General features: G+C 39.8%; 1 protein-coding gene across 1 annotated transcript in view; it reads right to left on the bottom strand.

Annotated features, from left to right (window-relative positions):
- The window catches only part of LOC140936964 (uncharacterized), a 42,846-nt gene that overhangs the window by 5,279 nt on the left and 9,996 nt on the right, over positions 1-27,571 (bottom strand). Inside the window, exons 11-65 of the mRNA XM_073386476.1 lie at positions 27,426-27,479; positions 27,212-27,265; positions 26,538-26,591; positions 26,154-26,207; positions 25,747-25,791; positions 25,269-25,322; positions 24,695-24,739; positions 24,025-24,078; positions 23,388-23,432; positions 22,951-23,004; positions 22,048-22,092; positions 21,273-21,326; positions 20,610-20,654; positions 20,164-20,217; positions 20,006-20,059; positions 19,054-19,107; positions 18,780-18,833; positions 18,648-18,701; positions 17,835-17,879; positions 17,356-17,409; positions 16,863-16,907; positions 16,377-16,430; positions 16,062-16,115; positions 15,313-15,366; positions 15,030-15,083; positions 14,640-14,693; positions 14,102-14,146; positions 13,800-13,844; positions 13,389-13,442; positions 13,131-13,184; positions 12,922-12,975; positions 12,561-12,614; positions 12,214-12,267; positions 11,716-11,769; positions 11,089-11,142; positions 10,636-10,743; positions 10,132-10,185; positions 9,293-9,346; positions 9,090-9,143; positions 8,759-8,812; positions 8,177-8,230; positions 7,797-7,850; positions 7,229-7,282; positions 5,102-5,155; positions 4,652-4,705; positions 4,525-4,578; positions 4,208-4,261; positions 3,777-3,830; positions 3,344-3,397; positions 1,957-2,010; positions 1,671-1,724; positions 1,176-1,229; positions 706-759; positions 204-221; positions 88-105 (exon numbers count right to left, since the gene is read on the bottom strand). Coding sequence (XP_073242577.1) covers positions 88-105; positions 204-221; positions 706-759; positions 1,176-1,229; positions 1,671-1,724; positions 1,957-2,010; positions 3,344-3,397; positions 3,777-3,830; positions 4,208-4,261; positions 4,525-4,578; positions 4,652-4,705; positions 5,102-5,155; positions 7,229-7,282; positions 7,797-7,850; positions 8,177-8,230; positions 8,759-8,812; positions 9,090-9,143; positions 9,293-9,346; positions 10,132-10,185; positions 10,636-10,743; positions 11,089-11,142; positions 11,716-11,769; positions 12,214-12,267; positions 12,561-12,614; positions 12,922-12,975; positions 13,131-13,184; positions 13,389-13,442; positions 13,800-13,844; positions 14,102-14,146; positions 14,640-14,693; positions 15,030-15,083; positions 15,313-15,366; positions 16,062-16,115; positions 16,377-16,430; positions 16,863-16,907; positions 17,356-17,409; positions 17,835-17,879; positions 18,648-18,701; positions 18,780-18,833; positions 19,054-19,107; positions 20,006-20,059; positions 20,164-20,217; positions 20,610-20,654; positions 21,273-21,326; positions 22,048-22,092; positions 22,951-23,004; positions 23,388-23,432; positions 24,025-24,078; positions 24,695-24,739; positions 25,269-25,322; positions 25,747-25,791; positions 26,154-26,207; positions 26,538-26,591; positions 27,212-27,265; positions 27,426-27,479 — 2,871 coding nt within the window. The remainder of the gene's footprint in view (positions 1-87; positions 106-203; positions 222-705; positions 760-1,175; positions 1,230-1,670; positions 1,725-1,956; positions 2,011-3,343; positions 3,398-3,776; positions 3,831-4,207; positions 4,262-4,524; positions 4,579-4,651; positions 4,706-5,101; positions 5,156-7,228; positions 7,283-7,796; positions 7,851-8,176; positions 8,231-8,758; positions 8,813-9,089; positions 9,144-9,292; positions 9,347-10,131; positions 10,186-10,635; positions 10,744-11,088; positions 11,143-11,715; positions 11,770-12,213; positions 12,268-12,560; positions 12,615-12,921; positions 12,976-13,130; positions 13,185-13,388; positions 13,443-13,799; positions 13,845-14,101; positions 14,147-14,639; positions 14,694-15,029; positions 15,084-15,312; positions 15,367-16,061; positions 16,116-16,376; positions 16,431-16,862; positions 16,908-17,355; positions 17,410-17,834; positions 17,880-18,647; positions 18,702-18,779; positions 18,834-19,053; positions 19,108-20,005; positions 20,060-20,163; positions 20,218-20,609; positions 20,655-21,272; positions 21,327-22,047; positions 22,093-22,950; positions 23,005-23,387; positions 23,433-24,024; positions 24,079-24,694; positions 24,740-25,268; positions 25,323-25,746; positions 25,792-26,153; positions 26,208-26,537; positions 26,592-27,211; positions 27,266-27,425; positions 27,480-27,571) is intronic.

Genomic DNA, 27,571 nt, shown 5'->3' with positions numbered 1-27,571 from the left:
CCCTGTAATAGTTCACTCCAAAACCCTGGCCCACCCTGTTTCTTGACCTCAAAGATTTATGAAATATTTAAAGCGTTGTTTACTCACTCTATCTCCTTTGGTACCCTATCAGTTGAGAAAACGAAAACAGAATTAGTACTAGAGACTAGACAGGCGAGGCAACCAAACAAACTTTAAAACAGAAAATGTAAGAGACTACAAACCTGTAAGCCAGCCCTTCCCTACAGTACAGAAAAAAACAAAAAAACAAAAAGGTTAACAGTTTTATCGATACCGCAAGGTTCGAGTAACAAAGAGTCGAAGGTAGTGCTACTGCTGAATGGTGGGGGATTAAAGACAAAAATTGGTTTTATCAACAGGATGCTGAAATTATTTTTTACCTGTGAATCGAGTTAGTTCAGTCAGCCAGAGCGCTAACATCTGTTCTTTAATATTTTTACGGTGGCCAATTAACATCAACTCGGTTGGTAAAACATCACGCCATCCCGTGCCTCTTCTATTGCCAATTACGGAGTAAGACAACCGTTGGAGACTTTGGTCATGTCTTAAGTGTGAATACAAGACATGCCATATATAAAATGAAATTGTTCTGACCTGACAGTATTACTACGAAATAAACATCGTCAGAATAAAAACCGGAGCCGAAATTTAGAGGTCAATTCGCTAGCTACTTACTAAGGGCATTTTTATAGTAAAACAACTCACCCTTTGCCCCGAAGGTCCTGGTGGGCCGGGAGGGCCATCGGATCCGTCTTCTCCCTGGGATAAAGTAAAAATGCATTTATGTAAACAGTGCTAACATTAGGTAGCTTAAGCAACGACGACGGCGACGGCAAAAAGAACGGCCAAAAACTAATACTTTTATTGAGAAAAACAACAACAACAACAACTTTTCACGTGCATCACACTTTTTTGTACATTTCTTTGCCGTCACTCCTCGACTACCACGTGACAATGCCTAATATCACGTTAGTAAGCGACGACGATTTTTCTCTCTCTTTCTGAACTTGACTGGGGTCCCCAAGAAATCAGCTCCAGGGAAATTCGCCTACATTTGAGGTATGTTCACCACTTTCCGATAACGACACCAAAATGAAGCGACTGTGAAATATTTAATTGAAACCCTGGCGCTGAATTTGTGATGTATAGGCATAACGTACAGATAGCATACTGACCCTGTCGCCTTTAGGGCCTGGGAATCCACGCGGTCCTGCAGGACCCGGATCACCCTGTAAGAGAAATAGTCACAGTTGTAACCTTAGATTTCACCATACATTAGAGAGATTAAACTTCGCGTTTACGGCAAACGGCAAACGGCAAACGTGTATTCGTACCGCGTGACAAAGTTTTCCATTCACTTGACGTTTACTGTTCATTATAACTACACGAATAAGTATTGTTTTAAGCTGTTTTCATCTGTTTGTTTCTCATTTTGAAAATTTCTCAACTCGAATCTCACGTTTGCGTAAACGCGAAGCTTAATCTCTCAATTAAGGCTATTGTCATTCAATCAAACTATTTCTCCATTTGTCATTGGCTTATTTTTCATAACGAGCTAACGCTGACCAAATTTAGAAAACGTACATCAAGGAACAGGCAAATATCAATAAAATTGTTGTTTGATTGGCAAAATTATTAACGACAGAATTTTCGTATTTCCTAAGTCATACCTTATCGCCCACAGGACCTGCAACTCCAGTTGGACCAAAGAAACCAGGCCATCCCTGGAAAAAAGGGGAAACGTAAATGATCGGAAAAAGGAGAAATCGTCCTTGAGTGTATATTTTTTTCTATAGTTGTATAAGCGCTGAACTTTCCGAGCAACCTAGGTGACTAATGTCTTGCATGGAAGCACATTTATACAAAATCATAAATGGTAATTGGGATAAAGCAATCTCAATGCAAATTAAATAAAGTGTTATTCAGTAGATGATCTTTACGAACTCATTTTTATACCTTATCTCCTTTCTCCCCTTGACCACCTTGATCTCCTTTTTCTCCTTTCGGACCCTAATGAAAAGAAAGAATCAACTTGTACAAGTCGACTTAAGTTACCACTGAATTACAAACCCAAGCACTAACTCGTGAACCAGTTATAAGAACTGTAGAGTAAGGGTTTTGGAGACTTGTACAAACGCTTTCCTTTGTTGCTCTATCGCGAAAACCATAAAAACGTTAAGGTGAAAAGTTTACGTTGACACTTAAAACTAAAAAACGTATAGAGTTGGAGATGAGCAGCTTGATTGGCTCGATTGGTAATCGACGAAACAATGCGCTTACATTCTTTTCTATTTTTTTTTTTTGGACTTTGCTCACCACCGTGACCCCCTTCACACCAACACATTCATATCATGACTGTCATGAAATGACAGCCCTCTCATGACTTTTAGCGACGGACACGAACCGTTAGAAAAGTTATGGCGGGGGGGGACAAAGAACAAAAAAAATATTCGTGCAAGGCAAAATCTTACCTTTGGCTTACAGCAAAGCCCCGCCAAAATAGCTCTTTCCTCATTAAAGGAGGAGGAGCATGACATTATTTTTCCCGGTTTTCTTTTTCTGAAAGGGTATATTTTAGCACAAGTCCCTTCATGAAAAGAAACTGAGAGCTTTGCTTCGTCAATTACGAATCGAATCTCCGTTGGTATTCAGCGAAACAAGACGGGTATCGAGACCAAACTGTTAGGAGGAGTAATCGATTCAACGACGTTAATATTCATGCTCAGTTGTATTAAGGTATGCGAAAATGATTGATCAGTGGACTAAGCCAAGCTGGGACAGCTTGGCATAGGGGTAGTTAGTAATGCGACCCACGCGATTTTCTGGCCACCACCGATTAATCGCCAACCTCGCTTGAACCCTTTGTCAACATCCAACGACCGCTAAAGCCGAAGGAATTGATACAAATAAAGCGAGTCTGCGGCGTTTTTCTAGTCATAGACTAGACGCCTTATCCGCCAGTTTACCAACTAGCCAGCGCCGATTAAATTGGCAGCCTCGCTAAAAGGGAGTTTTCGGCGTTTCCCTAGTCATACACTAGACGCCTGTTAATAGTCTTGAAGAATAGCCTTTGCCAACGAAGAGATTTATCTGCAGCTGTTGAGATAGTGCCTGTTGTTCAGTGTGAGCGCCAAGAACTGAAATTGAACTTCAGCTGGCAGTTCGACCCTGAAAAATTTGCGTGGGGCGTATCAAAACCAAAGATTTCACCTCTGCGTGGCTCCGCTGAAAACTGAGCAGAATCAATGATTGCCTCGCGAAGTCAGTATTTATCATCAGGGGTCAATTATACTATCTAGTAACAATGGAGATCATCTGAGGGTTCAAACAAGAAGTTTCCTACCGAATTACCACGTGGTCCTTGAGCTCCAGGTGGTCCCTGTGGTCCAGGATCACCCTAAAACAAACAGCGGAAAACAAGCGCCATGACGTTAGGGGTCGAGACATTTTATGAAAAGGAGCCCTTTACCAGGGAACCTAAAAAAACTGCAACTATTTTCAAGAAATGGGTTTAAGAATCAGCTATGAGAGGATTATTTTGATTAACATCTTTCAGCAATTTAATTTAATACCAATATTTAACGCTATCGAAACATATTCATTATTCACAATTCATTAGGAAAAGGCGCTTGCAATCAGCCAATCACATCACTTGGAAGGAAGTGCAAGCACGTCGTCCAGTCCCTCAATTCAATTCTGTCGAGGTATGTAGACCAAACTCGTTTGTGTCACTTCGTTTTAGTCCTTCAAACATGAAAGTAAGAACGATAACCTACCGGGGCACCTGGGGATCCTCTGTCTCCAGAAGGTCCTCTGTCGCCTCTGGCTCCCTGCAGGGAAAGGGAAACAGTTCAAACCGACTTAAGTAAGCTTTTAGTTGAGGCTGCATTCGGGAGAAATTCAAATAGAGAGAAAACAGGTAAATCTAAATTTTTGAAGTTAGAAAAATTCTTTACACTTCGCGAAAGTTTATTTTTGCGACAATTACTTTGAATGAGGAACACTTTACTCCATCGTTTTAGTTGCTTTTGGCGCTTAACGTCTCATGGTTTATAGGAATGATAAAAATCGTACAAAGTTGACCAAAAACATTATGCTGGTAAATATTTTGCAGGCGAAATTGGATAATAAAACTTGCGATCAGAAGATTATAAATTACTGAATATTTGGTGAGAACAATTATGTAACCTTCAACAAAAATTCTCACCGGTGGTCCTGGAGGCCCTGAAGGTCCTCGGGGTCCTGGTGGTCCTGGGTCACCCTACGGAGAAAACAATATGAATAGAAACGTAAAGAAATTTAACGGAAGAAATGACAGCAACAAAATGAACGTTGTACTGACAAAAATTCTAAACAAAACACCGAATACTTCTTCAATAACTAATTGATAAAACACAATTCCGACAAAAATATCATGGTCAACTAATTAATTTTTCACAACGAATTATCAAGGTTTTCCTACTCACGGGCCTTCATGGCAATCGTTGCGATGAAAAAGCCTGGTAGCAAATGCTAAATCCATACCTTATCACCCGTATCACCATCCGAACCAGTGAATCCACGAGGTCCAGGCTCTCCCTTAAACAGTAACAACGTTACGTGAGATACATCCCTGACGGCAGAAATGTAAGTCCATCAAGCTGCTACTTACCGGCTGCCCTGGTTGACCGGGGACTCCGTCATCTCCTCGAGGGCCGGGGGGACCCTAAAGTAAATATAAGGAATTATATAAATCTGCAATAAATTATCTACTGTTTTAGAGTTTCCATGCTGAAAAGTCAATGATATTATACAAACCTAAAAGAACCGACAGTAACAGACAAAATGATTATTTATTGGCTATCGTGACTTTCCTTAGAGAGATCAAACCGATCTTACGTTTGATGGTGCAAGAGTAGATATTTCTTTAAATGCAACGCGGTGCCAGTAAATGAAAAAATTATAATTTTATTATCGAACAAACTGGTGTAACCTTTGTCCAAGAGCAGGTTCAACGCAAATGCGTAAAGTAAATCTTAAGGCAAAATGGAAGAAAGAATGGAAGAAAGAAAAAGAAAAAGAAAAACTACAACAAAAACAAATTTCAAAGAAACAGCATTACCCTAGCTCCCGGTGGACCGGGGTTTCCATCTTTCCCGTCCGGGCCTTGAGCTCCCTTATAAGGAAGAAAGAAAAATGTTACTCACAGATTTCAGCATAAAGGTATTTACAAAAGAGGGTCTCAATGGGGTGGTGGCTTTTACGCCTATCGACTAAACTTTTGGCTCTTTTACGGCTATCGGCTAATTTTTTCCAGTTACGGTTAACAAAAAAGTTAAAAATTAACTTCTTTTGTTTCAAAAAGTTAAATATTAATTAACCTGTATTTTTTGTATCTTTAGAGCAAAATAAAGGTCTTAAGATCATCTCGGGATATGAAATAAGCTATTCTTTCGAAAAATTTTAACATTTGATAGATCATACTTTTTATAAAGTATTCCACTTCTAATATTATTTTACACATAAAAATGTCAATAGTCAATTTAAAAATAATCTTTGTGAAAAAGCAAAGCACACACACGAACGCCTAACTCAAGGCTGGGGCGCGACGTTCATTACAACAGAAATGGCCGTTTTCACACTAGAGACGGATTATTCGTGTGAGACGGGTTATCCGTTTGATGATTCGCGATGGATAGGTAATACGTCTTAATTTGAAAATGGAATAGTTTTAATTTTTCATGACCAATCCGCCTGACTTTATCCTTCAACTTCGACGGACAGTTTGAAGACGGGATTATCCGTTCCAGATAGCCTGTGTACAGCCGCCCCTTCCCCTCAGAAAAAAAATCGGAGAGGAGGTGTCTGTCGGGAAGGGGGCGACTGTACACAGGCTAGTCTCAGACGGATAATCCGTTTCTAGCTCTAGTGTGAAAACGGCCAATAACAAAATTCCTGTGTCCAGTGTTTTTAATGGTAGCGAAGGACTGTACGGAACCACTGTCAGCCGTTTTGCCTTGTCCGTAGGCCTTATTATTTCGCGCGGCTAATACGTTTCGGGTCACGTGGTTCGAGCGAGTTCGCCACCGAAATGCCTTGACCGAAATTGCGTGGGAAGACGCCGTACAGGGACTAGGCATGGCAATTTCTACCGTAGCGTCAGAGAAAAACAGGGAAATATTGTTTATCGGCAACTTGTTTTACAAACAGTGAGATCTCTTCGTGTTGTTTCACTAGTGTTTCGAGGGCACGACCTCCTGAAAATCGCAAATATTAATCCCCAGCAAGAAGCCACACTTTCGCTATGGAAAAAAAAAATAGTTCCCCGAGAGAGCGGCCGAAATGGAAATGGGTCTTGGTCTTCACCTAAAAGGCGCTATACCTAACGTGCGTACGGAGTCACACTAGCCGCGAAATAAAAAACGCAACCATAAGTGAGTTTAGTACCTTCCTTAAAAGTAGCAAATCTAGGGACCAATTTCTTTTACGGTTAACTTTTTTTTACCCTATTTACGGCTAACGGTTAAAATTTTTCAATTTTTACGGCTATCGACTAAATTTTTGGCCGTTTTACGCTTATCGGTTAACCCCATTGAGACCCTCACAAAAGGATAAATACGTAAGAAGTAAGAAGTTTATTGTTCACTCCCCTGCGGGGCTTTTCATTGATACAAGACAAAGCTATAATGCATTTTATAGGTTTAAGAAATATATATCTACCTAGAAAAGAGGAGAAAAAAATTACCTAATTTTCCGTTAAAAATTCCTATGGTAAAATAAAATGTTAAAACCTACAAAGCGAGCGCGGGATCAAAAAATTACGGTAACAATTTTTGCCTTAGTTTCTGTTTAAAATCCCTATGATTCTTACTTAATTTGAGGTCTTTTTCTAGGCTGTTCCACAAACTGACAACACTACTGGCATGATCGCTGAGCAGCTGCTGTTTTAAATAAAGGAATATTTAATTGCTGTGAATTACGTGTTACGCGGCCAGAGACTTGGCCTGTGGTAGCTAGCTTGAATGTGAGGTAATATGGGACACAACCCGTCATACATTTAAACGCAAAAAAGCGTCCCTTAGACTTGCTGTCTTACAGGCAACCAGCACAATTCTCGGGGAACTGGAGAAATATGATCAAATTTTCTCGCTCCACTAATTATCCGGGCGCCAAAGTTCTGTATGTGTTGTAATTTACGTATATTTCTGTCAATACAAGCAGTTCACGGCCCTCAGGGGCCATGGCATACCTTAGCGCCTTGTAGGCCTGGGGGTCCTTGCGGGCCTGGTGGTCCCATCGCACCCTAAAATAAGGAGCCTGAAATTAGCACTTACATTATCTTAAGCTACTTTATGGAAGTAGCGTCTTGTTGTTTTCACATTTTTAAAAGAATCTGCTTGGGTAAGAGTTTGTCCGTCATGATCTGTTCAAAACCGTGACCTTGTTCAACTGAAGCCACATTTTTATATTCAATAAGGACAACGTTACTAACTAAAGGTTATTTATCATACAGTGTGTCAAGGATGCATGTAGTATAGAGTACAAGAACATCTATAATCTTACAAGCCCATATAACGCCCCTAATGAGTGTCCATAAGCCGAGATACTTAACTAGCCGACTTGTAGTATGGGTTTATCGCATGAAAGTACGCTAAAAAGGAAAATAAACACGGGAGGGCTGTTTTTAAAATCATTCGTTTCTCAGACTCAACGTTATGTTAAAACTTAACGCATTCGTTTTCAAAGAGTCCTTCTTGGAGCTGTATATCTACGATGGTAAATGCTTAAGTATATACTTATCCTTTGTCTCAACTCACCATTGGTCCTTGTGCCCCTGGGGGTCCGGCGGGACCTCGCTGCCCGGCAGGTCCCTATTGCAAGAGAAATACAATCAGGTCTTCAATAAATAATAAGTTCAAAAGATTGGAAGACTAAGGCAATCATTTTTGGGTTCCTCTACTTGTAGTACTTTTTCTCTTCTATCTTAGAAAAGAAGTGATTTAATTCGAAGGGCATATAAATAGTTTCATTATGGTTTTTCCCTTCTCCATTTTCCTCTTCTACTGTCAACGTTACAGGCTACATTTATATGGAATGGAGAAAAATAATTCAAAACTGCAAAATAAGTTCCTTCGTTTACAGAATTTTTATGATTATGCTCGTGACAAAACCACTCATTCACAACATAGACACTAACCTGTGGCCCGGAATCACCTCGATCACCCTTCGCGCCTGCCAAACCAGGTCGGCCCTAAGAAAGAAGGTAAAAGAAAGAAAAAAGTATTCAGAAAGCAAGCCTGGATATCTTCGTTAACATGTTACAGAGATAAGGAAGAAAAGACACTGGTACTTGGTATATTCGCAACCCCTTAGGAAGCAAACGAAGGGAAAGCATAAAATATCCAAGGGACCTAATCTTCAGGAAGAAAAGTTGGTCTTTGGAATTTGAAGTATTCTGTTAACCACCCAACATGAATTTGATTACATTGAACTAAATACTTCTTTCGAGTTGAAAAATTGCTGCTGACGGAAAGACCACCAAAGCTTTAAATTAAGTATTGCCAGCTAACAGGGTTGTAAAAAAGTTTATCCACTCAAAGATGTCAGTGAATCAGTAAGAAGAATTACTTACTTTGAGACTAACAGGGGAAGAATTCTTTCTTAGTGAGGCTTCTCACCCAGCGATCTCGTTTAAAAGGTGGCTATAGATCACCTATGTAGCAAAAGAGCTTACGTCGCATTTGCTTGCCTTATGTTGTCTTTAGACTTTGATACATACCGGTGTGCCGGGTATTCCAGGAGCGCCTGCATCACCCTTGGGGCCTTGGTCTCCCTGAAAAAAAAATATCACTTCAGGTTTACAAATGATTTTAGTGCCATTTTTATTTTATTCTAGCCATTTGATGGCCAAATGTGTGACACTGTAGAAGATGGGAAGGCACGAAAACCTGCCTGAGAACAGTTTGGTCTTTATAAGGGGAGGTCAAACAATGTCAGGCTTACACAGTTCTCTCTCCCGCGGCAGAGTTACTTGGTCACCTTGGATACTATAAGTCACCTATTTTGTAATGAAGCTGATTACCTACGGAAGCGGAAGCAGCTTAAGTTACCTTGTCTCCTGGTCGGCCATCACTTCCGGTATCACCAGGCTCTCCTTGATCACCCTAACAAAAACATTTCCGGTTACAGTGGTATTCCCAATTGGACCAAAGTCAAAATGATAATGACGAAAATGAAACGATCCCATACTTCAAATTTAGTGTAATACTAAAATTAATGCCCTTGTATTGACGGCCTCATTTTTTGTGTTTACCTTAGCACCTGCCGACCCTGATGGTCCTCGTGGTCCAGGTAAGCCCTGAGATCCCTTTATTATTAACAACAAAAAAAAAGAAATCAGGAGACTGAAATCTCTCGGAACAAAATTTTTATGTCGTTACTACTACGTCAAACAAAAAACCTAAAAGCTCTCAAGACATGCTCAAAATGCTGCGGTGAAATAAATAATAGAAGAAAAGACGATAAATGTTATGATTCGTGAATAGATGTGAATGAAAGAGCATTTATCTCGTTTCGAACTCTGGGAAAAGAAAAAATAAGTATTTATTAACGGTTTAGAACCAATGACTTCTATATCAATACCGTTTAGGAGCCGTAGCTACTAGAGAGTTTAAGCAACGTCGTAGGCGACGACAGTAAAATCGTTAATGATAAAGTGAATTCGCGTACTTCAATCAACAACGCCATTATTACAACTTCCTAGATCTGTAACCTGTAAGGCGAATTGTCTCAGAGTTGAATTCTGAGTGCGCACATTGAAGTTAAAAAAAAAAAAAAAGAAAGAAAAGTTCGTCGTCGTTAGTTGACGTCCTCTGGAAAACCCACATCAGAAGGTTTCCTGTCGTGCGGTGTCAGCGAAGACATGAACCAAGACGTTCCATGCACTTACAGAGTTTATGTTTTGTTCATTACCATAAGGTTCGTCAAATGTCAAGTTAGACGTTTGCCCCATGCCTAAATCTATTGTTTGTCTGAACTTCGTTGCCGTTGCCGTCATAAAGCAAAGCGATTTAAGTTGTTTTAAGGTTTACGCTTTAAAATGTTCAAACGTTTATGTGAACAGCGGCGTTTCAGCCACTGGTGTATATTCACCTGTGGTCCGCTAGGTCCGCGTTCTCCTTTCTCTCCTCTAGGACCAGGAACACCCTGAACGGAACAATGGTAATTGACTAAAGCAAACTTTGTTAAAAAAGTAAACATCTACTGAGACAACCAGACCCTAAATTCTAATGAAAATCTCCAGACGCACTTAAGGTATTCAGTAAGCAGTACTACTGATAATCATTGAAGCAGAGCAAGTGGATATCAGATACAAAAACGAGTTTCCTAAGCATCACCTATGGTATTAAGGTCATCGAAGAGCGAAGATGATAAACTGTAATCAACTTCCATCAATGTAATTCTACCATTTAAGTTAAAATTACCTGTTCTGCCTTTTAGAATCTCCCTATCTCTGATAACAATTTACTTGCCGCCATTTGGCATTGGATTTGTTCGTTAAAGAAACAAAATTATTGGAGACTCAGGGTTATTTAAGATTAAAAAGACAACTTACGCCCGCTTACAGCCATTTGTAAAATTTGGTTGGCTACTCACCGGAGCGCCCGGAGATCCGGTAGGACCGGGTAGTCCTCGCTCTCCTTCATTTCCTTTCTCCCCTCTCTGACCGGGAGCACCCTGGGGGCCTGTTTCACCGGCTGGACCCTGTGCAAAGTGATTTTAGGTGAAAAGTGAGATATCGTGAAACTGCGCATATCATCTGACAGCACTTACGCGTTGCATCCTCTCAGATCTATTTTAAAGATTATATCTTTCTTTGTATATACGATTTTTGAGTAGGGGGGCTCAGTGGTGCGAGTATCCGTGTTCTACAGATGTGAACCGTGTTTGGTTCGCGTGGTTGAGTTTGTAATTGTTTCTCTTTCTTGCTCTGAGAGGCTTTTCTTCCAGAATTCCAGCCTCCCCCTCTTATCTTCCGCGAAAAACAACACTTCTATTCCAAGAACGCATGTACGCAAGTCAAAACGAACCAAGGACAATGGTACTTACAGTAGGCCCTGGTTTTCCAGGAGGACCAACAGCACCAGAAGGACCAGAGGGACCCTTAAATGAAAATCAGGCTTAAGTTAAACAGGTGTTGAATACACCTTACATTACCAATACCATATATATACATAAAAAAAAGAACGAACGAGGTTAGAAAAACGAAGCGCAGTCGAATTCTTATTATTCCCGATTTCAAGGTGTCTCGACACACTCTTTATCTAGGGATCAACTGCCTAAAATGTAACGATAAACAATTCTTTATGTTTCGTCAGTAACTCGAAATAGTCATCTGATTAAAAAAACCTGAGGTCGACGTTGCGATCATTTTGCCCCCTCTCTCCATCATTAAACCATTTTACGACTATTTGAAGCTACTTAAAGCAACACGGAAAGGAAAGACATCAAACAAAGGTTGAGATCACGCTGGGCTTCGAACACAAAACCTCTCGCTCAGAAGGCAAGGAGGAAGGAATCTAAAAATAGACTGAAGATCTAACGCGCCGGGACACATTTTAGTAGCTAATGGACGCTGCGCTTCAAGTGATGGTTTCCAGGTCAATTGAACATAATTTGGAAGGCCATTTTCCCGTATGCTAGTTCACCAACATGTTGACAAAGGAAGTGAATCACCTTGGGTCCTCGTTCCCCTTTCTTTCCAGGTGTACCTGACTCTCCTTGTGCGCCCTGATTAAAGAAAAACAACACATTTTACAAGTCTCGAAATTCTCAGTTTCTCAAGAAATAGTTACGCCATTTAAGGTCTGGTGGATGAAATTTTTTTATTGTAGTCAATTTCAGAAAAATGAAACAATTGCATGGAAGCTCAACTGAGTTGCTTTCCATTTCGTCCTTTGTTATTTGGAAGAATTCGGATTTGGAAAGAACTCAATAATCAAATTGGCAGCCCTTTTTCCTTTTAGGTTTCTCTTTTTTATTTAAGTAAACACAATCACGTCAACTGTGGTTTGTTTACTCCCTCTTTCACTCCCTTTACATATATTTCCCTATTTCATTTTTTCCCGAGAGTTCGTTTGAAAAGACTTGACGGGTACATGTAAGTTGATTTTCTTTGCCCTTAGGACTGAAAGTGTTTTTGGAGATGCGGTAAGTCCACAAGGCAACACTTACTTTCTCACCCTCCGGTCCTGGTGGTCCAGTCGGTCCGTCCTCCCCGGGCTTACCCTGTAGGAGATAGATTTAAAATAAATAGAATTATGATCGACGTTTGTTTTCTATTGAAATGTCTTGGTTTCTAAGAATTCCACCAAAAACTAACCTCTCGGCTGAAATTTAGATTAATGTGTCCTTTGTTTTAACTACGACTTCTTCTCACACGGTGTCTTTTTGCTGGCTTGCTAGATTCATTTCATTGAAGGAGAATCTCAAAATTTAAGGTAGCTCCAAGCTTAACTTTATCGCTTTACAATTATATGAGAATGTAGGAAGTGTAAATAGGTCCATAGTATATTACTCACCGGTAGCCCTGATTTTCCCTCGGGTCCTGACTCACCGCGGGGTCCTTCCTCTCCCTGGGAACGTAAAAGGTTAGGATAAGCACAAGGGTACTCTCGAATCTTTTCATACGTCAGTTGGATAGTCGGAGAACAGTTCTTTTAAAACTGCAAGGGTTATCGTAAATTGAACTTCTGTTAGACTCATGTTCCACTTTTATACACTTCAGAATTTTCCCCAAATCATGTAAAATTTCTTCTGTTTGCTGGTTTGAATACTTTTCAAGAAAAGTTATTATATATATTAAAAAAAAAAAAAGAACAGTCATTATTTATAAGATCATCGGGGTAAACAAATACGAAAGGGCTTATTCATGACACTTACCCTGGAACCTTTCTCACCCGGTGCTCCTTGAGGTCCTTGGCGACCTGGCCTCCCCTGTAAAAATATAAATTCATCGATGTGTACTTTGTAATTGTCTCCGTTTACAACTAGAATATTTTGATATTAGAGATTCCAGCGGCACAGTTTCAAACTGGAAAGAATACGTCGCCATTTAAAGACAAATCATTAATGATGGAGAAAGAACTTACCGATGGCCCCTGGGGACCTGGTTGTCCTGGTGGTCCACGCATGCCTTGAGGTCCCTAATTAGATGGCAAAATGGAGTATTACTTTGTTAACAGTGATGTTGTAGAACTTCATAGAAACTACTTATGTCATACCAAAAATAATTGCCATAAGGATTATTTCGTGCCTAAGGACCAAGTGTTTTTTCTTTTTTAACAAAACGTCGTAGCAACAAAAATAAAAAATAATCTACAATGGTTAAGATAAAAAAGCTGAATTACTGGCGCTCCAGGGAGACCAACAGGTCCTTCGACTCCTTTGAGTCCCGCGGGTCCCTGTGGATAAAACAAAGTAAAGAGTAAGGTGAGATGTTCTTACACAGGCCTTAATGTGGTTTAGTTACCACACAAGCTGAAGGAACACGGAACAAATCAAAAGACAATGTTTAACTGTAAAACTGCCGTAATGGCGAATTTCTCGCATCATCTAATAAACAATCTTCATCTCAAATTATATCGCGAACTTTCAGGAAGAGTCTGAGATCAGAAGCAGCAGGTCCTCATATAGTGGCAAGGTAAATGGTGAAAAAAAATACGTTTGACGTTTACAACTAAGTTTTCTGTCGTTATTCTCCTAGAAGGAGGGCGTTATGATTAAAACAAGAGTGGCTTCACATGTACTCTTTCACTTACCGGTGGTCCCATAGCACCTTTCGGCCCTGGAGTTCCTGGCTGACCCTAAAACAACAAGTAAAAAACTAAATATCACTACTAAACACCGCTACACTAAGAACATTTTAATCTGATATATATCAATAAAAAAGGGGCTGGGAATAAGCTAGGTGCAGCTCAATTTTTTTAGCAGACGTTTACGTGTTTGGATATTAGACATCCTAAATGTATTTAATATGGATTTTCAATTTGTTAAAATTCCTTTTTGTGTTCTCTTCTTTTACTTCAGTAATGTTACACTTTAATACAATGAGATATCCTACCGGTGCTCCATCTTTTCCATCCACTCCTGGTTTACCTGGTTCTCCCTACAATAAAAAAATAAATATGAAATCAACAGACTCATTGCTGTCTTCACGCAGTTTTGTCGCATATACAGCTGTAGGGGTTATGGTAACATGGCAGTATTGAACAGCAGAAGGGATAGCACCAGCTAATTCGGCTTTTTGTTCTTATTTCAAGTGATCCCCCTGGCGTATTTCCTATCTAAATGGGTAATATGGGGATGATCTGCTTTTTCATTGTAAATTTGAGGAATTTAGGTATTTAAAAGTTTGATTTCTGAGGGTACGAAAGAGATGACAGTGTTTGTACTGTGGGAATCAGAAGGATGGCCTTATTCCAAAGTCGTTTATGGAATATGGTAATTGTTAAGAATTTGAGACTGAGCATCCAAGTAAAACAAACTTTGTTGGGTAGGGTTTCCACTTAACACTTCATCAACTACGTTTGAAGACGAATGAGATATTTTTTAGTTAGTTCTTATGATAGGTAGGTATATTTTGTAATTTAATTACGCACCTTAGTACCATCTTTACCGGACTCTCCCGGATCACCTGTTTGTCCTTGCGCGCCCTAAAAGCAGAAAGAAAAAACTGGTCCATCAAGTTCTTACTTACAAAAAGTAAACTGGGGACGCAGTAACGACCTTTATACACAGTTAATCCTATTTTCCAGTAGATTGGTTTTGCGTTCTACGGAGTGGAACGCCTCAAGTCAACTACTGAAACTACTCGCCGAATTCGCTTGCATGCTATCATCAGGTCACAGGATAAATCGGTCCGCCTTGTATTAATTATAATCTTACGTCACTGTTATTTAGCTCTCGATTATGTCAGTCTTCTAGTCTTCGAAAGTTAGTCTCGACGAAGAGGAGTAAAGTTGAATAAGAATCACAAGTTTTTAACTCACCGGTCGACCACGATCTCCTTTGGGTCCAGGGGCACCTCTTTCTCCTGCTGGGCCCTTAATTTCCAAAGCAAATATTAAAAAATTTTGGCTTTATGCTTAGGGAAAATATATATCAGGGTAGTAGAATCTAGAGAGCACTTTGCTAAATTCAACGCTAATGCACGTAATTTTCTCACAATCAAAAAAGAAAAATGATAAATAGATACAATCGCTAGAAGTAAAACAAACAAACAAACTAACAAACAAAAAACAGAACAGAACAAAACAAAACAAATCCACTTACACGACCACCTGGCAAACCAGTAGGGCCTGGAGGTCCAGTTTTACCTTGCGGGCCCTAAAAACAGACAACAATGACGATTAAAGCGTTTTCTAAGCATTTTATCCAAGAACAACAAGAAATCTTACTAAACTAGAACAATTCATTCTCAACAAATCAACAACAATTTGTAATCTAATTTCTTCGATTCTTATAATCTTCTCCGAAATAACCACTGAGTGTCGCTGGCGAACTGACTGTTCAACTCAGTTAACAGAACTTTTATCATTGATGTGCTTTTTAATTTGGCCCAGAGTCGAGTCCCATTTCGGGTTGATCTTATGTTTGGTTTTGTAATTTGCTAACTTAACTTTGCCCTACTCCTTGGATAATCATTATCGAGAACTAGCTCCAGAAAAAGGAAAGAAACAGAATTGACCTTGTTATCCCCATTTGTCTTATCACCCCTAAGTGACGAATAAACTATAGGTATCTCGACAAACAACCACAATTATCTCAAGAAAAAGGATGATGCCGTTTATAAATCCCGCTATGTTTTAGCAACTACCATAATTTGCAGTCTGTCCACTTTGAATAAATTGATTCTTTTGTTCTTTAACGAGAAAAAAAATTACGTTTGCTGTCTGAAACTCGATTATGTAAATTCATCGCTTACTCTTTTAATTGAAACAAAATTCATGCCACAAACAAATGAAAGCAAGTGTGTTAGCATGAAAGATAACTTGCACACTACTTGTATTCAATACTCTTACCGTCTCTCCACGAGGCCCAGGATATCCCGGCAGACCTGCTTTCCCTGGTAAACCCTACAAAATGTACAAAGGCATATAAGGCTGAACAAACTGTGTAATTCAACAGTAATTTTAAAGGGCAAGAATTGCTTTTACACTGGAAGTCATTTTTTATATTCCTTAGCAAAAAACTTCTCATTCCATCGTTTGAAATGTTCACGAGTCATTGTAAGAGGTTTCCCTAGCAGATCAGCTCAGTAAAACTCCAGAACAAGAATCGTAAGATGAGTGACAGATAAACAAGGTCCAGTATTAAGGAAATGAACCTTAACTTACCATTGGTCCACGAGTTCCTGGCTGTCCCCTATCCCCCTGAGTGCCTGGAGGTCCCTGAAGAAAGAGTTAACGTGTTGGTTAAAAGAATTCCCAATGATAAGACCGGAGAGTGTTAAAATGTTGACAATTTAGAATATCATATATCAAATATCAAACGTCTTTCTTTTTCGGCCGGAACTGGGAAAAAATCTTCCACGTTCCGGCCAAAAAATTTTTTTCCGCAAAAGTCGTTCTTGCAATGCATCACCCAATTAAAAATAGGTAAATCCTATATGGGAATACAACGAGCGTGCGACCTGCGTTTTATTGATCGGATAGGGCTACCTATGATTTGAAAAGCAGTGTTTAAGATAGAAGGTTCGGTTCTTCCGTCGGTTCTACCAAGAAATGTTTACTTGGGAGAATCGCATATAATTGCAAGATCGGGAGTTTTCATGAATAAAAGATAAACCAGCCACGGGGGTTGTGATACTGCATATGTCCTACCGGGTTTCCACGGTCTCCGGGGAGGCCAGGTTCACCAGGGGCTCCCTGAAGGAAAAATAAAGACACTTTAATTAATTTTTCTTATAACAAGTACTAAAAGCAGTCTGCAAATGTTTACTAATAACAATTTAAGGTTATGGCACACACGAGCTACAGGCAGCCTGTAATGTTTTTGTAGCGCATCAACATGCAGTTTCGCTACCCTCCCCAAGATATGATACATCTTTGCTTAGTCAAATTCAATCTGATATTTAAGAGCATCCTGTTTGTTATCCTTCCGAAACAAAGTTCTCCTTTCCGTCTCTACCCGCTTGCCAACTTCTCGTTCGCTCGTTCCAGTTTTGTCGAGCTTTTCTTTTAAGGAAAATGCTACCTCTTTCATACGCCGGTCAATATCAATACCTTAACATATCACCATCAGAAATTTTGACAATACCCCTTCGCAATACCCCGCAGCGTTAATTATGAAACGCATTATGAAACAATGAAGTACCTTAGTTCCTGGTGTACCAGGTGTTCCGGCACTACCCCGCTCACCACGTGGACCCTAAAAAAAGAAAAAGATTATGATTATAACTTCATGTCTAAAAATTTACAAGTTGTGGAATTTGACATTATGTGATCGTACTTAGTTCTTCTAGCCACTTTCCCATTAAAGAAAACAAAAAATGATTTCAAAATGTTCAATTGTTTAGCGTTTTTTTCAAGGTTTCAAAACTGGGTATAGACTCTCAAGTCTGGACTGTTGCCGATTGCTCGCAGGCGAATTAAATTTATTGATGGACACTTATTGAACATATATAAAAGTCAGTTGGCCTTAAGAACAGAGAAACTTGCAATCATCATGTTTAATGTCTCGAAAACCCAAGGATTGATGAAAAAGATGTTCCATCATGATCAACAAGATCAACAGAACAACGGAAAACAATAAATATTGGAGAAGACTTTAAAATAAATCTTAGGTGAATTTACCCGTGTTCCTCTGGGTCCTTGTGGTCCTGCAGGTCCTGGATCTCCCTGGTTCAAATGAAAGAAGTGTAGAATGTGATTAAATACGAATGATCTAAATTCTTAATTATCAAAGTACGTTTCGCAGTAAATCTTATAACAAAAAGGGTTTTTTTTCGCAATTTATCTAGTTGATAAATATAGTAACCTTTTCCTAAAAATCACCGAACAGAGAAATCTTACTAGCTTTTAAGACTAGTGTTATTACAATGACGGGAAAATCCGACATATTGTCTATTGCTCTAAACACAAAGGTACACTTATAAATGCAAAACAAAGAGGAGGAATTGACATAAAAGTAAATACAAATTCGATACAGCGTGGGAGACTTCGCTTCTGATATACAGCTATTTCGAGAAAGGTTGTCGGAAAAAATGTGCATGCGACAATCCCGAAAGGTAATATGGGATATGATCAATACACTGTTCCTGATACTGTGGCTGTCGCACCTACTTTTGTTGCTTTCCTTTGGCACTCGCAAACATACGTCCATGGCCTCTCTTGCCATTCTTTCAAATTTCTTTGAGAAACAGTGAACTCAAAACCACCCACAATACCTTTCGGGATTGTCGCTTGCACTTTATCTGACAACCTTTCTCGAAATAGCTGTATACTGGTGTCCGATGCCCTGACTCTGGCTGGTCAGTTAAACACCGTTTTCTGACTTAATGGTGTCAACAAAGGCGCCCTTTCATAACTTAAGATCGCGCTCTAAAGTTTTCAGACCTCATAGTGATCTTTTGTTTTTGCCTTTTGGCCCCACAATTCAGTCCTTACCCTTATTCCTTTAGATCCATCTCGTCCTCTTGGTCCCGGAGCTCCGGTATTTCCCTATAATACAAGCACAAGGTTTTAAGATCTTCAGTTGATATCGGCGGATATCTCTTCAGCAATGTTCCATCGTCTTACCTTTTCTCCTGGTTCTCCGGTGTATCCTGGCATTCCGGGGGCCCCTCTCTCTCCCTGAAAAAAGGAAACGTTTAAAGATGGTTCAAAACTAATAACAAAGAGAAACGTAATTCAATCTTGCAAACCGCTGGAAAGGTAAACAAGATGCTTTTGGTAAAGATCCATTGAGAGGTAAATTGCTCTATGAGCAAGAGAAACGGTACTTTTTATTTGTGAGAATCATTGCGCACAAGGCTAAAAATCCGGTCTATTAACTAATACGTATTAGAGTTACCTTTGGTCCTGTAGGTCCAGATGGGCCTGATGGCCCTGGGATACCGGTCCGACCCTAAAATGTGTATTACAAACAAACTAAAATCAACCAGGTTTAGAGTAATGGTGATGACCACACATTATGAAAATAGTTGCCCAGGGGCCATTAGCATAAAGCAAAAAGATCAAGTGTGATTTTACCGCAGTTGTTCCCTCCCTCGATGAGGAGAATATTCTTGAACAATATCTTGGATAACGCGTCAGAGGGTGCATTAACGAGTAAATGAACACAAAGTGAGCAGAAGAAAATCCTTGGGTAAATAAAACAGGGAACTGTGGCAAAAAAACAACAACAAAGCAAACAAACAGACAACCAAAAGATACTTGATCCTAAGTTGTTTCACGCTACTAGAAGTTCAAACTTGTATAATACCGATCTTGAAAGATGGAACTTTCCATCTTCGACTTTTCGCCATCTTTTCTTCAATTGATGTAAAATAGCTTAAGCCCGTAGTTCCAGGAGGCCTAAACTCTCACTAGGTCCTATAGTTTCTGTTTTCCTATAGTTTCCTTTTATTTTTTAAATAACTTTTCCTATATTTGTTGTAATTACTGTGTGGCAAATAAAATAAAATAAAATAAAGAATAAAATGAAAACGCTACGTCCCTGACGTCATAAGTACAAATGGGAAGTTAAATGTTCTGCCTGATTGAAGGATTCTATCAAACACAACGAGGTTAAATGCTTTTGTTTTAACACCAGTGATAGGGAATCGTCGAGCCAGAGTACTGAAAGGGAGAAACTATCAACTTTCCGCCACTATTTTTGACGTCCAGGAAGTCAACGTTATCGTTGCTCGTTGCTTAGTATTGGCGTAATACGGAAATGGTCGCCCTTTCATTATTGCCGTTACATATTATGGCTGATGTGACATGTTAAAACAAACAGATAACGAATTTATAATGTAACTAACCTTAGGACCTTCGGATCCCTCAACTCCTTGGGAACCAGGATTTCCTGCAGCACCCTATGTAAAAAAACATCCCAAAGGCAACATAAGAACAAATCGTGAGATAATTATGTAACATTTAAGGCCTGAGATTTGCTGAATGCAAATATATATTTACTTACATCTTCTCCCTTCGGACCCTCATCTCCTTTTGCGCCAGGAAAGCCTGGAACGCCCTGTAAAAGACGAGTATATATATTTTATGACTCGGTAAGATAGAGTGCTAAGCTTGCTGTACAGCCTCATTAAGTGTTCTCGTCTGGTAGAGATATAGGAAAGAAGGGTTGCAAACTGTTAAATTAAAATTATAATAACTCTAACACTATTATCGCCCCTTTTTTATACAGAAATAACTAATTGGGTGTAAAAAAGGTTAAGGCTAAGAGCTAGAAATAAATCAATATAAAACGATCAAAACTAAAAGGATTAAAAAAGCTATGATAACTATATAAGGTGAAAGATAGTATGCATAACTATTTTAGACACATTTTAAGCTAAGATAAATTTTCAAGTGGATTGAAATTATTCTGCATTTTATATGTATAAATGCCGCCAAAAAAGTACAGACCTCCTCCCCCTTCTCTCCTTCTGGTCCACGTTTTCCTCGATTCCCCTGGAAAAAGATATCAGTAAGTTGGGTTAGAGATCCGGTAGCGTGTTACAGGCTCCGAGATAGTCGGGTCCGCGGGGATTGAGAAAGCGCGAACATGAAAATAAAACGTCCCCTTTTTCGCGTACCTTTCACTTTTCCGGCTTCCCCACTATCTGAAAGCCTGGAACAGGCTAGGGATCCGGGGGCACATTATCGACTAAAAATTAACTTATTACAACTTCTTTACACGGATATGATTTGAGGCGAAAAGACTTTCTAACAGATTATAGGGGAACAAACAAAAACAGAAAAACATACATTTTAAGTGGCAAACGAAACTAATGGAATATGATGAAGAATGGAAAGGGTTATCAGATTAAACAGACGAGAATATTCAGATAAGATATGACTATCAACGACACACTTTCCTCGGGGGATGAAAATATCCAAGGCTAATATTTTTTCTTGTTCGTTGCAAAGCTTAAATTTCATTGCAAGATATTCATCTCAAATTATTTCGCATATCGTCGCACTAATCTCAAACCCAAATCTCCTATGGACGCGACGGCAAGATCTTGCCATCGGCTTCGTCCACAAGATCTGGGTAAAAGCTTACGCTCGTAAATGAACGCAACTCACCTTTGGTCCGGGGAGACCTGGGTAGCCTTGTGGTCCTCTTACTCCAAGAGGTCCCTGGGAATATACAAGGCCACCAATCAAAGATTTTTATGACAAGGAAATAACGATGAGCTAAAGGTATTCTATACGTATCAAGACAGATGTACGGACTAATACTTAAATCAGGGGCGTAGCTGCCTTTAAACCATTAAGCCTGGACTTAACAATAATTTGGGTGAAAATGAGATCGTGTAATCGCGTGTTAACAAGGCGTGAAAATGCAACTCAACGTCTGTCGTCGTCATGGGCTTGTGAAATTGGCACATTATTCACTGTGAAAATTTGTCGGTGAACGCCATCTTGGTTTTTTAATTAGACTCGTTGCAGGGATCCCTTTGGTTTTCCCTCTCAGGCCACTTAATAGGACTCATCGATAAACGTCGAGTGCTACTTTGGCATTCCAATGGTTTTGTACTACACTCTTACCGGCGGACGGTTAGACTAAGGGTGGATTTCCGGGTACTGTCGTTCAACTTTTACATTTAAGGACGACCTTCCATACATTGCCTCTATTTCATCAAGTGTTTAAATGAACTTACGTGTGTACGGACGTACACACCCTAACTTACAAATGGATAGCATGCTAGTGACCGTTTTTAATAGCAACTGTAACCATAAAAAATGTTCATTTATGTAGACATGATACGTTCATTGTGTAATGAAAAAAAAAAGAAGAGAAAATAAAGAAAAAGGGCTACTAGTCGGATTACAATACGGCATAGCAGTATATACGTACCCTGTCTCCTTTTGGCCCCGGTGGTCCTTCAATACCAGGGTATCCCTACGACAAAAGACTTCTTATAGGTTTATAAAATTCCCAAATGACGAAACATCACACATTTAGTCAGTTATTGGGGAGATTAACCAACCACAACAGCGACGGCCGCGAAAACGACGTATAATAATGGTTTAATGGCTTGTTTATAGTGGAAAGTGCATTTAGCTTATCCAGCTACTTTACAGGCACTTCACTCAAATACTTAGAAACAGAGAATTCAAATATAACATAACAGGATTAAAAACCCCAACTGACAGGAGGCGTACTCGCGCCGTTTAACACTTTTTTTTACTTTGATCCCATTTTATTCAATAGTTCAATATGGGCCCTTTTGGTAGTATTCGAGCGAATTCATAAGGACCGTATCCAAGTTCAGAAACAGAAAGGAAAATCGTTGCCTCGTGCTCGCGAAATTCATAAAACGTGAAAATAGGAAATTTCACGTCGTATTTGTGCAGTGACGGGGCCGGAATGACGTTAAAAAATGAACAAGAGAGAGTGACCCTTTGTTGTGCGTTTATTATTAGAGTAGGGGACAAACACTTTGCTGCCCGTAAAGAGGAACCGCGCCTTGGCACTGACAGGGGGCTGGCAGCAAGTGCCACAAAAGTTCGTATTCTGTGCTTGGTCAAGTTTCTGTCTATACAAACCTGTTTGCATTTTAGCGAGGCCAAAGCATTTAAAATGCGTTGGGATTGATCTTTATTCTCTCTTTGAGTTTTCTATGTCTATTTTTATCCTGTAAATTTTCAACATGTCCAACTTTTTGGCATTCTTTCTATTCTTCTGGCTGTTTTGTTTGAGTATTGATGACATATTTTCTTTAAGTGATATGTTAGAATATTTCACGCCACTTCTTACCGGAACACCATCGGAACCCGGATATCCAGGCATGCCAATTTTCCCTGTTTCGCCCTGAAATGAGATGAATAAATAAATGTCAGGAACTCTAAGACAGCGCGCAAAGCGAGCGTTATGAGCGATCTAAGGGAGCGAAGCAGTCGAGACAGGTTGTGACAAAACAACACCGCGCGACTGCGTAGGGCTTTGTGAAAGTCTAACAAGTTAATTACGATGTCGACTTTACTTTCTGAAGTTTCCGTCTTGTTATGTGTTCTGCTGCAAAAAAAATTTCAACATTTAACGGTTAGTGTAAGCAACCCTCTACTCCTCCCAACCCGGAACAGATGTCACTCACCCTGAACAATACAATTACCATCACACACTGGAAGAAATATATAAACCATTTCCATTCCAAAAGATCGATATAGCTTCTGAGGTAGCTCTAAAATACGTACCTTAAGTCCAACAGGGCCTGGAGGCCCAGGAATTCCTGGTGGACCCTGGATAAAACAAAAAGGAAGTCAAAAAACAACATGAAACGTCATAATTGATTTTCAATGGCGATAACTGGCGGCAACCTCATTTCCAGGGACTCGCTCCAGAGTAAGGGAGAAAGAGAGACCTAGGCAACGAAGTTGACATGTTGGGGTCGATTAAATAAAACTTTTACAAGGGTAATTTACAGGTGTAGCTATTGTTTTCAGACTCGAAGACAACGGCTACACTTGTAAAGTAATTACACTTGTTCTCCAAGTACAAAACGGTGGGCAGTAACGTGTGTGTATGCTTGGAAAGAGATATAGTGGGGTAGAGAAGCTCTGACTCGAGAACCTGCATAATGTGTTTTTAGAATCGGGAGCTCGAAGGAAGGGCTGTGGTTCGAGTCCAGATAGTGCGAAAGTTATTATAGCGTGGAGCTACGTTTTATGTTTTTAAAGCAGAAAATATAGATTATGGTTTTATAGAAGTTGTGTTCTTCATTATCTTAAGGCGACCATAGTGCAAAATTGTGCATAAAGCGGGCTGCGCAGGAAATTATAAATTCGCCTTTCCGTTTTTAAGAATTTCTGGGAGAACTGCCACGTGACCTACCGGAGTTCCTCTCATGCCTTGAACGCCTTGTATTCCTGGTGCACCTGAAGGTCCCTAAGAAAGAAAAATCCATTTGCAAATCAATACTTTAAGCCTTCGTGTAGCTGCATCCTTAACCCCCAAGAAAGAGAAAAAAGGTCGCTAGAGAAGACGTCTATAAAGAAAGCGGGGCAAGAATCCAGTTGTGCAAGGTCACTAATTTAGCACAAAGGAATAACAGGCCCCTTGCAGCTGTAGTCACGTGATCACAAAAATTGCCAAAATTGTGTAATACAGTCAATTCTCGCCTTGCGGACACCTCGCTATAACAGACACTCCGATAATACGGACAGCAGCTCCGGGCAAAAATAAATGACAGATTTTTGACTGAAGTAAACTCTCGCTCACACTAACTCAAGGTCCCTACGGTGTTCGCTATAAAGGGAGTTGACTGTACAAACAACTCAGAAGTGGAAAGAGCACTAAAAATATTGTGGCACTGCCAAATTTTTGGTTAAAACTTTTGAAAGCGAGATTTTACTGATGGTTGTTTGAAAAACGAAAAAATACGATGTTTATCACTGAAATAAAGTCGCTGGCGGTTCGTCTTGTGGTCGGTCCAGGTGGAGGGGTACTTGGGTATTTTCCCACATTCGTATAGTGATCCAGTGTTAGTCTTAAGCCGGCTTACCGGGGATCCAGGCGGACCAGGCGGACCCCTTTCGCCAGTATTTCCCTGTTAACACAAAGAAACAAAAACACACACAGTTAACCTAAATAACAACGTATTGCAAATGAAAAAAGAGATGGCTGTACGGCTAACTGGAGGGAAAGTAGTAACTGGTCACTTCTTCTCTGAGAAACGCACTTTGACCCACAGGTGTGGAAATGATTCATTTCATGTATTTCTTTTATTCTTTCAGTTGTTAACACTTTTTTGTAGTGTATCAAGTCATGACAAAATTGTAAACTAACTGTGCTATCGCCGTCGTACATAGGATTAAAGTGGCTGAAGCAGTAGCTTGTATCACGCGCCTTCCATGGAGCGATAATATTTTAAGAAAATCTTCTGTTTCTCCATCCACTCGCATCCATTTTTATTCGAAAAGGAATATTTTTCCTTCGTTTTCAAATATTCGCTATCCGCACGTTTCGTTTTTGAACCGTCTTTGTTGTTCATACGCTTTGGCTTCTGGTTGGAATAGTATTTATTCATCTTTACGCCGTAACAAATAGACTCTGAGCCAGTACTAAATATATCTTGCCTGAAGTCCCCTGGGTCCAGGTGGGCCTCTTGGTCCTGTTTCGCCTTGTGGACCCTGCAAATAAATATTGTGGTTAACTTGTTATTTGTTGCCACTTGTGATTTCAGTGAAACTAACTTGGTCAAAATTTTCGAATCTCTTTACACTTACTAAAAAAATTCTGGATTATTCCCGCTGGCCTCCCCAGACATGGGGAAATGGGGGATCTTCCTCGGCCTAGTGGTTGGTGCAGTGTTTTTTTTTTTATTAGGATAGCAGACTCGCTGCATGTCAAGACTCTCCCAAGTGGATCCTTTCAGTTTAAGTGCAGTTTTAAATGAAAATGTAAGTCTTAAAAATTTATATCTGTAGTATATAATAATATAAATTTCCTTTCCTTATGTTTACTGGGTATCAGCCCAGATCGCTAAACCTAATTGTACCATGTGTTCTTTCTGGAACCGAACTTTGGAGATAAAACTGAAGGAGGACTACTTACCCGTTCACCCGGAACACCATTTTGTCCGGCTGGACCTGAGTCTCCCTTGTAAGAAGAAACATAAAAAGAAATGAGATAAAGTCGGAAGCAAGGTATCCATGTTTTTATTTTCTCCCCTTCTTATGTTCTGCGTTTTACAGGGGAGGGGGTGGCGGGGGCAGGAGTGACGTTGAGGGTTTATCAAATGAACGTGGTAAAATCGCTGACACCAAAAGCGCGGGAAAAAAAGTCATGGTTGGTGATCATCCTTTTGATTGGTTAAAATTATTGTTTTCAGCCAATCGCAGCGCAAGGCATTACAGTTCTAATCACAACTTTTGCAATTTTCCCGCCTTGCTTCCTACCGGTTCGATTCTGAATCGCACCTGACAGTTTATATCATGAACATAAAAGGTGAAAAAACTTACTCTTTCTCCGGCTTCGCCTTTATCTCCTTTCTCTCCACGAGCCCCTGGTAAACCCTGATAATTATGAAGAGCACGATAGCTGTTAGACAAGCACAACTTGGAGTATACAGATAGCCTTTTTTCTTCGTACGTCCCTTTTTTCATGCATATTTTTAACTGCCCTCTTCCTTAGCTACATACACTTAAAATCGACTACTATCCTACATGTCGATTTTTTTTTCTGGTTTGAAAAATATGCCTCTGTATCTTAAAAGAAGATGTCTTGCTGAGACAAATTTATACTATTTTTTAAGAATGCGTAGCTCTTCCTGTCTCTTTCTATCTAAGTGTGTATGTCTTTATGTGGCCAAACGGTATAGCAAGCCATCACGTGTGTACACTTACCCGAGGTCCCTTGTGACCCATCATTCCACCGACACCGTCAAGACCTCTGTCTCCCTTAAAACATAAAACGTTTCAAATATAATGTACTTCTGGCAAGTGTTTTAGCTAAGATTAGTGGTCTATTGTCGTTGATACACGGATCGGCACACGGATCAGAATAATAAAATGAGGGTTTCGAAAAGAAAGCGACCACTGGCGTTGGAGCAAGAAATGTTATTGTCAATTTTTGAGTGCTATAACCAAATTCTGATAAAGAACTATTTGTACAACGTTTAAGCATAAAAATTAACGCTACAAAAACATGACGTTTCAGCAACGGCATGTCACCATTATCAAATGCAAATGAACAAAAGCGATAAACGATATATTGAAACCGAAGATGTGAAACAAAAGATTAAAATGTAAAGAACAAAATAAAATGAAATAACTGAGAGAAAGGTTTCGCTGGAATGGACTTTGTTTGAGAATTCAGGGTTGGTCCTTTTTTCTTGATTAACAGCATCTTACACATGAGGCACTCGAACTTTCCGCGACATTTCTTCAGGATCTTAAAATGCTCGTGAAGATTTAAGGCGCTTGCCGATGTTTTCCTTCACACGAATAAACACATAAGTGAGCCAGTGATGAGCAAATTGAATTGTAAGACGCAAAAATGAGTCTATCGAAGCTCGTACCTTTGCTCCAATTGATCCAGGGGAGCCCCTCGGCCCGTCCGGTCCAGGGGGACCCTAGATGAAAATAGAAATAGAACATCATGGCAAATAGTATTTACAATTACAACACATCCTACCCCAACCCCCCTCTCTCAAACGTTATGAGATGTTACCCGTTTTCACATACACTGGCAACAGGAGTCTTTACTCGTATCATAAAAAATAAAACACTTACAGGTTTTCCAGGTCTTCCGGCTGATCCACGGTTACCTCGGACACCAGACGGTCCCTGTCACAGTATCAAAGGAAGAGATACAACTTCCTTTAGATTTAAAAACGATCACTTTCTCTCGTAGCCTGAATTTCATCCGCTTACTTCGA

The sequence above is a fragment of the Porites lutea genome, chromosome 5 (genome assembly GCF_958299795.1).
Source record: "Porites lutea chromosome 5, jaPorLute2.1, whole genome shotgun sequence".
Taxonomy (NCBI): domain Eukaryota; kingdom Metazoa; phylum Cnidaria; class Anthozoa; order Scleractinia; family Poritidae; genus Porites; species Porites lutea.
Note: the sequence above shows the minus strand (reverse complement) of the source record. Positions and strands in the feature narration are given on the sequence as shown.